A 13,133-nucleotide genomic window follows, 5' to 3' on the forward strand; every position below is an offset into this window, starting at 1 on the left:
TGAAACTAATCTGAGCCGTGCATTCATTTGAGTGATGATGAATATTATGGGATGGCTTGATGCAGGAGATGCAGAGAACTTGATTTTGAGCCTTAAGAAACTTTAACTAATGCTGTCATGTAACAAATCTGCTACAAAGATAAAATAGATAAATTAATTGTTACAACATTGAAATAAAAATGTAAAGCCTGTACAAATACTAGAAATCGTGAATATAAATAATTGGGGTTTTTTTGTGTTTTTTTTAACTGTACATTTATTTTATTTATCATTTTAACGGTTGATTATTTTTTCATATGGTTCAGATTATTGTTAGCTTCATCTTTAGTAGATGAAGATGAAATAAAGTCACAGGCAATGTTGTGGCCACTCCACCAGTGGACCCGTCACACACACACACACACACAGACCCTGATCCGCTCTGGAGCGCCATCTTCAGGCCTCCAGGAGAATCCCTGCATGTTCCCGACTGCTGGACTTACACTGCTCTATATATAAGGACATGAGATCAGCCTTTGAGCTACTGCTACATTACATACTGGATTCAGAAAAATACACTTCTTAGTTCTTAATCTACCATTTTAGAGACAAAAACTGTAAATTAAATGTAAACTACATCTCATGAATTACATGACAGCGCCATTATTATACCACATGATATCATGACCTCAAAACAAATATTGTTGAAAAGAAAATACCACAATGTCTCTTTATTCTCTTATTTATTTATGCAGGATGAAGATACAGATCCAGGATCAGCAACAAGATACACTTCAAAAGATATTATTCAACATTTATAGATTTATTGCTTTAACAAATCAGTCATGTGATATTCATGAGTCCTGTCTGTCTCACTGATGAAACTCTTTATATAATGTGACATGTTGAGACAGCTCAGAGCTTATGAATATAGTGTCTCATACTGACTTTATACAGTAATCTATAGCAAACATCAAACACACATTATTCCTCATTAATTCAGGTTCATATGTTAATGATTCTTCATGATTATCATCTTAAATCATTCGCTGAAGGTTCAGAGTTACTGGAATCACATTCTGCAAAGCTCATCTTCTCTTAAGGGGAACAGCAGGAAACCACTGAAAGTGTTGTGGTTATTCTGGTCATCATATATCCTCATGCCAGACCAAAGCCTCACATAGACAACATCTCCAACCTCCAGGATCAACACAACTCCATTCGAGGAGTTTAACCGATCCTGAGGCTGATAATCATGTGCTATAACCACACGTTCTCCATTCTTAACAATGTCTGCAGTTGCTGGAGTTGGGCCATTACCATAAACAGAGACTCTGAACATGTAGGCTCCTCTCAGTGGGGCTGTGAAAACACCTGAATCAAACAACAAGAGATACAGAATCAGCTTCACACAGTTTAATGACCAAACACACTGTGTTATAGTTTTAAAAGATGAAGATCATTTCATTAATTCTCTTACACACATTACACAACATCAGATCTGAACATTTTCAAAAGCAATCTGTGATCAATCCTACATACAGGTTTATTTACTTTGTTTTCTATTATACAAACTCTCAGGCTGATAGAAAACTATTTTTTGACAAGATCCGGGGCTGGATTTGATATTTCTGACGTGAAGATTCCTCTGATCTAACACTATAATATTTATAACTCATTTAATTGATAATTACCTGTGATTGGGTTGTAGGCGTTCCCTATGTTTGTGAAGACGTTCCTGTAGGTTAATGTGATGTCAGTGGTAAAAGGACCAACATATCCTTCGCCAGATTCCATCAGTGAAGCTGAAAAAGCAATCTCTCTGTCTGTTGTTGAAAACATAAGCAATATTGTGATATATTACTGTATTACACTGAGAATGTATTCACTGAATTTAACATCACTCAAGCTCTCATTGACCTCTGTTCTCCTTCTTCAACTCCTCCACTTGACTCAGAGTAAGATTTGAAGTTTCTGTGAAGGAATAAAGATTCTGTTAAATGACATTCACACTGATTATTGTAATAGATAACACAATTTACACAATATACTCTCAACTTTACACTAACATTTACACTATACGGTGTATTGCACTGGTGTTTTACTCTGAGGATCATTGATAAAGAGTGAATGTTTTGGTGAGGTACCATCAGTTTTCTTCTTCAGCTCTTCCAGGCTAATCGTCTGTTGTTCTGCAGCCTGTTCAGCATCTCTCAGTCGCGTCTCTAAAGCTCTGATGTTTTCTTTCTGCTCTGTGACCGTGGCGGTCAGTTCTCTGATGATTTCTTTCAGTTCTCTGTTGATTTCTTTCTGCTCTGAGACCGTGGCGGTCAGTTCTCTGATGTTTGCTTTCTGCTCTGTGTCCGAGGCGGTCAGTTCTCTGATGTTTGCTTTCTGCTCTGTGACTGTGGCGGTCAGTTCTCTGATGTTTTCTTTCTGCTCTGTGTCTGTGGTGGTCAGTTCTCTGATGTTTGCTTTCTGCTCTGTGACCGTGGCGGTCAGTTCTCTCAGGGCTGCATGGATGTCAGGGAAGCACAGATGGCAGTATTGTTGGCTGTCAGTTGAAGCTTCAGCTCTCAAAGTGTCTGTTTGAGGTGGATTCTGTCTTCTGTCCTCAGAGCTGAGCTGTTGACTGATCTCGTTCTCATTGAGTCCTCCATTGACAAACACAAAGGTTTCCAACAGCAGCAGTAAACACACTAAACCCTTCATTCTTCACTGATGTCTGTTTCCAGCTCTTGCTCTGTCATCCCCACAGCCTCTCATGTGCCTTTATACCCCTGTTGTTTACCGCTCAAGTTAGGTTCTAATCTTTTTATATATTGACACAAGTTGTAACTTTCCCAAAGTTTCCAAGATCCTTCTCAAGGCCTCACAGGTGTTCGCTGTCTGCCTTTTCATGTCCTTGAACTCCAGCAAACTCCAGCAAGATGGCTGATTTTCTTTTAAGGTTCTAGGAATAAAACCACAGTAGAATCACAGGTTCTGCCAGAGAGTGCAACCAGTTTAACATTTATACATTTGGCTGATGCTTTAATCCAAAGCAATATATATTACAGTCCAGTTCATTTGTGCATCACATTGTTTTGAACATTGTTGCACAGCTTTACAGAACACAGAGAAGAAAATAGAAAGAAAAGACAATAGTATTTTAAAGCACTAGCAGCAAATGGAAAACGTGCCATGGAAAAACCTTAAGATGTTTACAAAATGAATAATATTGCAATTTTCCATCTTGAGTTGTTGTTGTCAGCATTAGCAATGTAAATAAATGAGTGTACGTATCATTTGGTGGAAGTGAACTGTTGCAGTGAGTTTATTATTGTGTATGGTAAGCATTTATCTTGATAAAGATTGGAAGTATTGTGTTTTTATAGAGTGCTTCTGTAAAAGTTCTGTTTTGGTTCATATGTAGAGTAGTCTGTCTAAAAGCTGTAATGCTACTGTTTGATTGTGCACGTCTATTTCCTATTCTCGTTTTACCCTTTGTTTGCCATTGCTGTGTATTTAGATTCTAGTCAAATTTGTGTGTTTTTAACTCTGTCACTCACACACACACACACACCGGTGCGTAACCTAAATGCTGTAATGACTGTGTGTAACCTCATACTATAAGAAAGGCTTTAACTCTGTCACTCACACACACACACACACACACACACACACATGTATTTAATTTGGATAATGAACCGGCTGCGATGTCAAATTGGCAGTGCTAGAACTGAGATATTATGCTCGTGTGTGAGGCGCCGGCGCGATCACTTCGATTTTCCTCTCAGCAGTGGAAACAACTTAATTTTTGTACATTAAAAATTACAACACAATGTCAAGCCTTTGAAAACTAAAGAAAACAACAGGATGCGCTTTTCTTCTCGGTCTCCTTGAACATCTTTCTGGCTCACGTGCTCAATAATGAACCAAAACACAGCGAAAACATGACATGAACAGCTGTATTTTTATGAACTAACGTTAACAAAGATGAACAAATGTATTGCTCATGGTTAGTTCATGTTAGTTAATACATTAACTAATGTTAACTAATGAAACCTTATTGTAAAGTGTATAAAGTCTGTATGGTGTCCTGGTGGCCTGTATACAGTAGCCAGCACAAAGTCAAATGGGATTTATCATCTACACTAGAAGCACCAACGCTTAAAAATAATTATATTTGAAACTAGACCTCTGAGTAATACTAAATATATGATTATAAATTACAGCAACACCTCCGCCTTTGCCTTTCAGATGGGGCTCATGTTTATAACAGTAATCTTGGGGGTGGACTTTTACCGTTAAAGAATAAGAGGTTAAAGAACAACAACTTTAATGGAGTCAGATAAATTATATTGAACTGAATTATGCACGTCATCCTTCAACTGCTTTTTGTTCTGATTATTGGTTAAAACAGCAGCGTAAGCTTCCAGCCTTGAGCCACTGATGTGTGCTCGTATCATTCGGTGGACTGAGTTAATCATTATATGTGTGCTTTTCCTTCACATGCTAAAATATCCTGAGTTATGGGAAAGTGCAAGAATCTGCACTTCTGATAATGTGTTCATGGACATCTGCTAGACTGAAACGTCTGAGTTTGTTGTGGTAAGATTATGTTTTTATCTGTTTTTCTTCATCATAGGCTCGCCAGGGTGTGTAAACCACCATAAAGTACATAGTGGTTCATCAATAATGAAAGGATATTTTTGACACATGTAAAAAATAAAAATGACATTAGGCTGTAAAACAACTTCAGATCAGACCCTGAACACACACACACACACACACACACACACACACACACACACACACACACACACACACACACACACACACACACACACACACGGATTCATATCACACAAAGAACGCTTACATAAACTGATAATGTACTGAGAATAAAAACTCCAGTGATACATGTCCAATAAACTGATGTTCATCTTTCCAAAAGCAATATTCCAGCACACAGGAATACACACTAGACGTGAAACTGCAGAGAATGGACAAAATGTATAATATTTGTCTGTGTGTGTTCCAGATATTCTTTTTGTTGTGGGGCCCAAATGTCAAAAGCATAGTAAAACCTGAATTTTTTGACAATGTGATAAGAAACTATCGGTCCCCATGAAGAAAACACCTTACAAATCATAATAAAATATATTTTTTGAAAGTGTTGCTTGTGTCCTGAATAAACTTTGAAGACTTTGATTTAATCTCTTGTGTGAGACATGATATGTCAGAGAGAGAGAGTGTGTGTGTGTGTGTGTGTGTGTGTGTGTGTGTCTGTGCGTGTGTGTGTGTGTGTTAGGGATGGGCGATATCTTATCGTTTGCGATATACCGGTAAAAATTCTCCCCACGATAAGAATTTGTCTTCCCGCGATAATAACGATAAAGCCTAGTTGATGGCGCAACCCATCCGCACAGTGCCGTCGCTGGCCGTGTTGATGCCCTAAGCGTTATTACTTTATGATGGCCGCGGTGGCTGCGTTCCTCACTTAGTATATATGAACTTTTCTTGTGGTGCTCCCCGCAGCACTTGGTGCCCTATGCGGAGCGCGTGATGGGAGCGGCGGCACTGAATCCGCATCTCACGTGCAGAGCTGCGGAAGAGTTCATAGCTAAACGATGGGCTACCTGAGGGCGATCTGAACCTGTACATACAGATGTATTTTCACTCGCTGAGCACTTGGACTGACCGCTTAAGAGATTCGCTCTGTCTCAATCGATCGGTAAAGCAAACTATTTCAGTTAATCTCAATGAATGCGCGCAGTGTATTTGACGCACATTAAACACTAGTGTGAGGCGCGCGACTGAGAACGCTCAGTGTTTCACACACACTCAAAGAGAGAGCGAGAGAGTCTTACACAACACAGAATATTGACGTGCTACATGTAAACAATATCCTTTGTTGTATTTTCCTGTAAAATAATGGTGTTTATTTGGAATTATTCAGCCTTTCGTGAACAGGAAGAAACGAATGCACAGACGGGAATCTCATTGGCTGGCGTGCACCTATTACTGTGCCTGTTTGATTTCAACAAATCAGTTAGAATGAGCGCTGACAACGTGATTAATATTCATGAACCCAGAAGCTCATTAATCCTTAGTGCAGTTTATTTTTATTAGTAGAAGAATTCGTGGTATTATTTTATCAACTCAAATGACTGAAGTTCTATAATTAAATCCTTATTTGTAACTTTTTTGTAATCTGAAGACATGGTTGGGATAATTACTTTTGCTGTTTCTGCTATTTTTACCACTGTTTGCACCATGAGTGTATGAATACAGAATCGGTTTACATTTAAAACTTGTCATTTGAATTATTATTGTTTGTATTGTGTGATGTTTTTCAGCACAGTTGCACTATTTAAACATTACCTGCACTTTTACAGAAGACAATTATATCTGCAACTTTTCCATTTCTGAAAAGGCTGGTGTGGAATTTTACATAAAAAAATAAATGTATATATATATATTATGTATTATAGGAGCCTATTTGATGACAGGTACGTTTTAAGTAAGATCATTTGTTTTTCTGAGTCTGCATGCAGAATTGTATCCAAAAACATGGGGAATGATTCTACATTTATCGTCATTGATATCGTTATCGCAATAAATACTAGAAAATATCGGGATACATTACATCCCTAGTGTGTGTGTGTGTGTGTGTGTGTGTGTGTGTGTGTGTGTGTGTGTGTGTGTGTGTGTGTGTGTGTGTGTGTGTGTGTGTGTGTGTGTGTGTGTGTGTGTGTGTAATCACGCTGAGAGCAGGTTCATGGTCACTCAAGATTTCCCTTTACTGGGCCGGTAGACTACAGACAAAATTGGGACAAACAAGAGCAAAAGCTGGTTCTAGTGCAGTTCATCAGCGTTGTATGAGAGTCAGCTGAGAGAGATGTAAGCTCTGCTGAATATACATTATAAGGGGATCGTGAGCATATAGTGGACAAAAACTCTAAATAAAGCATTTTGATTTACTTCAGTAATGTCAGACCGTTTGCTTCATGATGATGAATTGTTTTATTGGAACAATGTTTCTGTTTTATTGTGTTCGGCATTTTGATTTGTGTAATTGATACAATAAAGAAGAAAATAACTTAGTTTTAAATAATAAAAAATTCAAACTAAACAAACCACCCTTAATGTGATGTATAATTGAGTATTTATCAGTTATTAACATAGCTTTCTTGTTTTTTGTTTTTTTTTACCAATTTAAGAGACTCAAAATATATGTCAGTTTCAATTTAGAATAATTTAAAACATGGTCTTAATTTGGAAAATGTTGCTTTATGAATTTGGAACTTACCTAATAAAATAAAGAGATTTACAATATTACATAAACTCCTATCTTTACAATCAAAGTAGGTAATAATCTGTTTTCCTTCAAGTGTGATTGTATGTGTTGTTTTAGATGCCAAATAATGTTCAACACTTTTCCAGAATGAAAAACAAAATGAACAACCATAAAAGAGATGGGTTAATGATTCTTGTTCTGTCTTACAAAAACTACAATAATTATCAACAGGTGTGAATTTTGAGATAAACACGTTTGTGGGATATGTATTATGCAGTATTTTCACATGTAATTCCCTAACTTTGTTCATGATACAAAATCTAAAAGGAACAAGCCACACTCCACGCCAATGAATCTCAGTAAAATGTCAACTCCAGAAAAATGTCCCATGAGGTGTTATTTTCTTTAAGTTTAGAAAGCATTTTCTGATATGCTTATTAGTACAATTGCTGTTCATAATATCCATACCTTTTATATAAAGAGTAAACTTAAAACCAGGAACTTCACTTTGTTTTTATAACTTTTCATTAATTATAATATGCCATTAGGTATAGATTTGAAAACTGAGTTATATTCTTTGAACGTTATCGGAAATGCCTTCTCTCAGAGAAAGGATTCATAGTTAAGTAATTGGTTATTGCAATCAAAAAGGTCTTTAAAAAGAATAATATCTCTATCAATCCATTGCTGCAAAAAGAGTGACTTCAGTGATGCCTTTAGTGATGCAATCATTATTCCATAATATGGACTTGTGTGGAGAAAAGTTGTGAGAATGAGCTTGTTGATAAAATCGGGATAGTTTTAGTGGCAATCTTGTAATATTGTCGTTCCATTTCAATAAGAATTGAAGGCCTCCTACACTATTCAAATGTTGTTTGGGGTTAAAGTACCATAAGGACTCTGGTGCTCTCAAACATTCCTTTAACCATTTCACCTTAAAGCTATAATTCAAGTCCCAAAAGTTGGTATTTATGTCTTTACATGTTGAATCGTGGACATTAAGAGAGAGGGCAGGGGAGACAAATCTTGAAATCCCTTCTGCTTTAGTCAAAAGAATTCTTCCTAAAATAGAAATGTCTCTTTGAAGCCATAAATTCAGTATTGTTTTGGTTTTATTCAATTTAGGTGAAAAATTAAGTTGTTGACGTTCCTTGTGATCCTTGCAGATATGAATACCTAAGTATTTTACACATTTCTTAACAGGTATATTAAACATATTTTTCTCTTCAGTCTGATACAGACATAAGATTTCACATTTACATTTGTTAAGCGTCAAACCCAAAGCAGCAGAAAATTGGTCAATTAGGGTTATAGCATTATCAATCTGATGTTTGTCACTCAAAAAGAGAGCAGTATCATCCGCTAACTGAGTTACTCTAATTTCCTTGCCAAAAATAGACAATCCTTTAATAATAGGACTATGTCTAATATGTAATGACAATATTTCAACCACCAGCAGGAACAAAAACGGATGATCTCATCACAGGAAATCTTTTAGTGGTGTTTGGATATCACAGAACTATCAATGTTTTTATAAAGTTTCAACTGTCGATATAAAATTGTCTGAAATCAAAAATCTGCTTTAAATAAAAAATAATGTTCTATCGTATCAAATGCTTCAAAAAATCAAGAAATACTATCAGTGCATCAGTATTGATGTTATCAGAATAGTCCAGCAGGTGGAAAACAAGTCTTATATTAGAACTAATGTGACGGTTAGACAAAAACCTGGTTAGAGATAACCTTATTATCTCATGAAGACCTCTTTTTAACTGTTTAGCAAAAATCAATGTCAAAATTTTGTAGTCAATATTTAAGAGCGTAATAGGTCTCCAATTTTCTATCATTAAATGATCTTTATCAGACTTAGGGAGAAGACATAATAAACCTCATACTCATGGACATTTCCTTTTTTAAATGCATTCTTTAAATAGATCAAATAGAGGATTTCCAATAATTTCCCAAAAATGCAGATAAAATTTGACTGAAAGCCCATCATTACCCGGAGATTTTCTTTTTTCATTGAGCTAACAGCCTCTGAGATTTCCTCTTTAGTAATGGGACATTCACAATCCATTTTAAATCGTTCAGATATAGTTGGTGTAAATGCTTTAATTGACTCGACAAATCTATCACAATCATCTAATTGAATATTAGACATATATATTGCTATAAAATGTACCAAATGTATCTTGAAATGTCTAAAGAATTAGAGGTGATGTTATAATCAATTTTAAGAATAGTTCAATTATGTCTCTTGCGATTTCGTTTCTCTAAAGCTGTTACGATCACCAGTGAGAGAGCCCGTGATCACCACCAGAGGGCACTGCACCATAGACTATTGCCATAACATCTCAGACTACATTTCCCATAATCCTTTGCCTGGACTCATCAGCCATGATTGTTTTCAGCCATCCTATAAACCATGTTAACTCTGTCATTCACTGCGAAGTCTTGTTTAGAGTAACAACTGCAATTCTGAGTGTTCTCCCTGATTTATTGTCTGTGGGTGTTTGGATTATCTGCCTGTTCTTGGTTTACTCTTTTGCCCGTGTTCCTGCCTTGTTGTGTTTGTTAGTTTGGACTGCCTGCCTGTGTTTTGACCTTGCCTGAACTCTTGACTATGATTGTGGATTACCCTTTCAATAAAGCTGCATTTGGATCCTCGACCTGTGTCTCTCAGAGCAGTTACAAAAGCAAAGAAATAACTCCAACTTTCAGCCATTTTGCTCAAGACCATACAAATGTCCCTTTAGCCATTTCAATATACATATTATCTATTTCCTTTTTTATTTATTTTTTATTACTGTTTCTTCTTCCTCTGAAAGACTATCCTCAGTCATTAAAATGTTTAATTTATCCATAATACTTATTTCTTTGGCTATATTATTATTTTTAATTACTTTACTTCATTTAATTCCTAGTTCTCTCATTTTAAACTTGAAAAATTCCCATCTTTGTATGCAATTCACTTCATTATTATCAAATATGCTTTTTGCTGGTTTTTTTTTACTAAATCACAAAACTCATCATCTTTCAATAAATTATTTAGTTTCCAATAACCACATATATGACCATTTTGTTGTTTTTTTTTCCTGCTAAATGGATTGAAATTAATTTCTGATCAGAAAATGGGGCATAGCTGTGATGATTCTGACACAAATTGCAGACAAGAGGGAGATATAAGCCATAGATCAATTCTAGACTGCAACATTGCTCCAGGTAAATTTGTTAATGTCAGGGTTTAAAAAACGCCAAACGTCTATAATTGCCAGTTGTTCACAGATATATGCAGTACTTTTGAATCTTGAATGTGAGATTAATCTTATAGGTATTCTATCTACAAGATCATCTGGAGCATCATTATAATCGCTGTAAGAAATAAATATAAAAGTTGTAAAAACATAATTTTTGCTAGAGCTGTATTGTTATAGTTATATAAATTCCAAACTATAAAGAAGGAATTGTCTAATTTGAAAACCAAGATTATCCATCTATCCTCATTTAAAGTCACTGATTAAATTATTTTAGTTCTATGTACAGAACTCTTATAATTCAACTATGCCAAGATAAATACAGTTTTCCATTCTAGGGCACCTTTAACCAACTGTAATCCCCAGACTACAAGTCATTTATAAATGTTTATCGACTTGAAAACAAATAAATTACTCTTCTTTAAAACACTTGCATGCAGTTGTGTAATGTAGTGAAGTAATAATACTTTATGACTATTTTTGGGGAGAATCTGTACTTGTGTTTTTATATTTCTGTCAACTTTTACTCTGATACATTTCCCCAAAGCATATCCGTTACTTAAAACAAAATACATTTTAAACACAGACTGCAAAAAAGAATGTGCAAACAACTGCACACACAATAGCGGTTGATTTTATTTTCCGGGTTGCGTCCGTTGCTATAGCGGCTGACATGCGGCTCAACACACACACACACACACACACACACACACACACACACACACACACACACACACACACACACACACACACACACACACACACACACACACACACACACACACACACACACACACACACACACACACACACACACACACACACACACACACACACACACACACACACACACACACACACACACACACACACACACACACACACACACACACACACACACACACACAGAGACTGGTTTCCGAATGGGCCATTTTCACTGTTTCACTGTTCACAATCATCCTTTAAAATGATTGAGTAGAATGGCGACACCTGCTGATTGTTGAGAGGCATGACAGAAATAACATATATCACCCCACTGTGCTTTACAAAACTTCACATCATTGCCTACCGAATGAGTGTCTTGTAAAAAAAAAATTAAAAAAAATGTTCGTCTACTGAATAAAAAGATTGATTTCCTTTTGGTGCTATCATGAATACCCCTGACATTCAAAGATATTATTTTTAAGGAACTAAAATGGACATATGGTCTGTCATAATGAAAGGAAAGAAAAAAACTGAATTAGATATCTGTTAAAGTTATAGGAACTAGTTAAAGAAAAAAAAACTACTTCAATTAACTCCTAAAATTCTTATTTTAAAGGTGCCCTAGATTGAAAATTTAATTGACCTATCGGTAAGCCCCTCCCATCGAACGCAGATGAGCCAATGGCAGTTGAGTATCAGTCGCGCTGGGACCGGAACTCGGACATCTTTAGGTGTCAGTGCCATAGAGAAACATTGGAAAATCCGAAGCTGTCATCGGTTTGATGGTGTTTATGCTACAAAAATGCTAAATGTCGTGCCTGAGTTACTGCAACACTGATTCCAGGGATCCTGAGAGGATTTTCTGGTTGTCATACTCTCGTTAAGTTACTATTAAAGTTAGTAATTCCCTGTTAACGTACAAACCGACTAACTATAACTAACTGTTCTCATGCAACGGTGTAGGTCAGAAACACGAAGGTCTACATTTCAGTGCATCTCTCCACATTAAACTGATTAAATGTGAATTTATGTAATCTTACCCTGCGGTACACGAACAGTGTTGATCCTGGATGTTATCATCTGCGATCGTAACAAGAGGCTTCTCCCGTTTGCATTGAGATCTGTAAACCATCGCTTCCAAATTAATCTCTCACCATATTTATTTTATTTCTGTAAGTTTAGATATGTTTAAAGGTCTGCATTATCTGTCTTATAAGGAGGACTCCTATTTTGACGGGTGTTATATTCTTCGGGTAACGTTAGTGAAAGGGAAAGCTTGCACGCAGTTTATCGGAGTTGTTTTGCAGATACAAAGTTCACCAGTTATTAACTGGACCCCCGAAAAGGCATAAGGTCTGTGTATATGTTTGTTTACTGTGAGTGTTTTTGTGTAATTTGCTGTGTATGTTAATGCCACGGAGAGAGGGCTAGAGAGAGAGAGTTTGTGAATGAGATGGTAATGCGCACTTATACTTTGTTTGTTTGTTCAGCTCTTACGAGTGAAAAACTATGTGATAAACTTCATAAACCATCAGTAAAGTTTGGCCATCATTCGGACGGGGTATACACTACATTCTGTGTCCAAAAACATCTTGGGATAAGGTTTTCACACTGACAGCTCAGCTGTACATTGTAAGATATAGCAACTCCCTTTGTTTGTTCGAGTTCGCAACAGTAACTATGGGGGGCGGGGCTTACCGATAGGTCAATTAACCTTGGCATAGTTGAATAACAAGAGTACAGTACATGTAAAACACTTACTGTGAGTCTCAAACATCATTGCTTCATCCTTTATGTAAATCCTGTTTGTGAAAAACACCACAGAAAAATAGGCGAATCTCAACATGACTGTTAAACAACAGTCGGGATCATTAATATGTACGCCCCCCACATTAGCATATAAACCAGCC

General features: G+C 36.4%; 1 protein-coding gene across 1 annotated transcript; it reads right to left on the bottom strand.

Moving 5' to 3' along the window:
• Positions 1 to 728: 728 nt before the first annotated feature.
• LOC307126085 (uncharacterized protein) lies at positions 729 to 2,724 on the bottom strand. The gene is made up of 4 exons (XM_079816460.1): positions 2,127 to 2,724; positions 1,900 to 1,953; positions 1,674 to 1,805; positions 729 to 1,353 (listed from the first exon to the last, which is right to left on the bottom strand). Exons 1-4 carry the CDS (start codon positions 2,689 to 2,691, stop codon positions 1,052 to 1,054), a joined length of 1,053 nt encoding a protein of 350 aa, XP_079672586.1. The 5' UTR covers positions 2,692 to 2,724; the 3' UTR covers positions 729 to 1,051.
• Between the last annotated feature and the right edge of the window lie 10,409 nt (positions 2,725 to 13,133).

The sequence above is a fragment of the Gobio gobio genome (genome assembly GCF_949357685.1).
Source record: "Gobio gobio genome assembly, chromosome: 5".
Classification (NCBI taxonomy): domain Eukaryota; kingdom Metazoa; phylum Chordata; class Actinopteri; order Cypriniformes; family Gobionidae; genus Gobio; species Gobio gobio.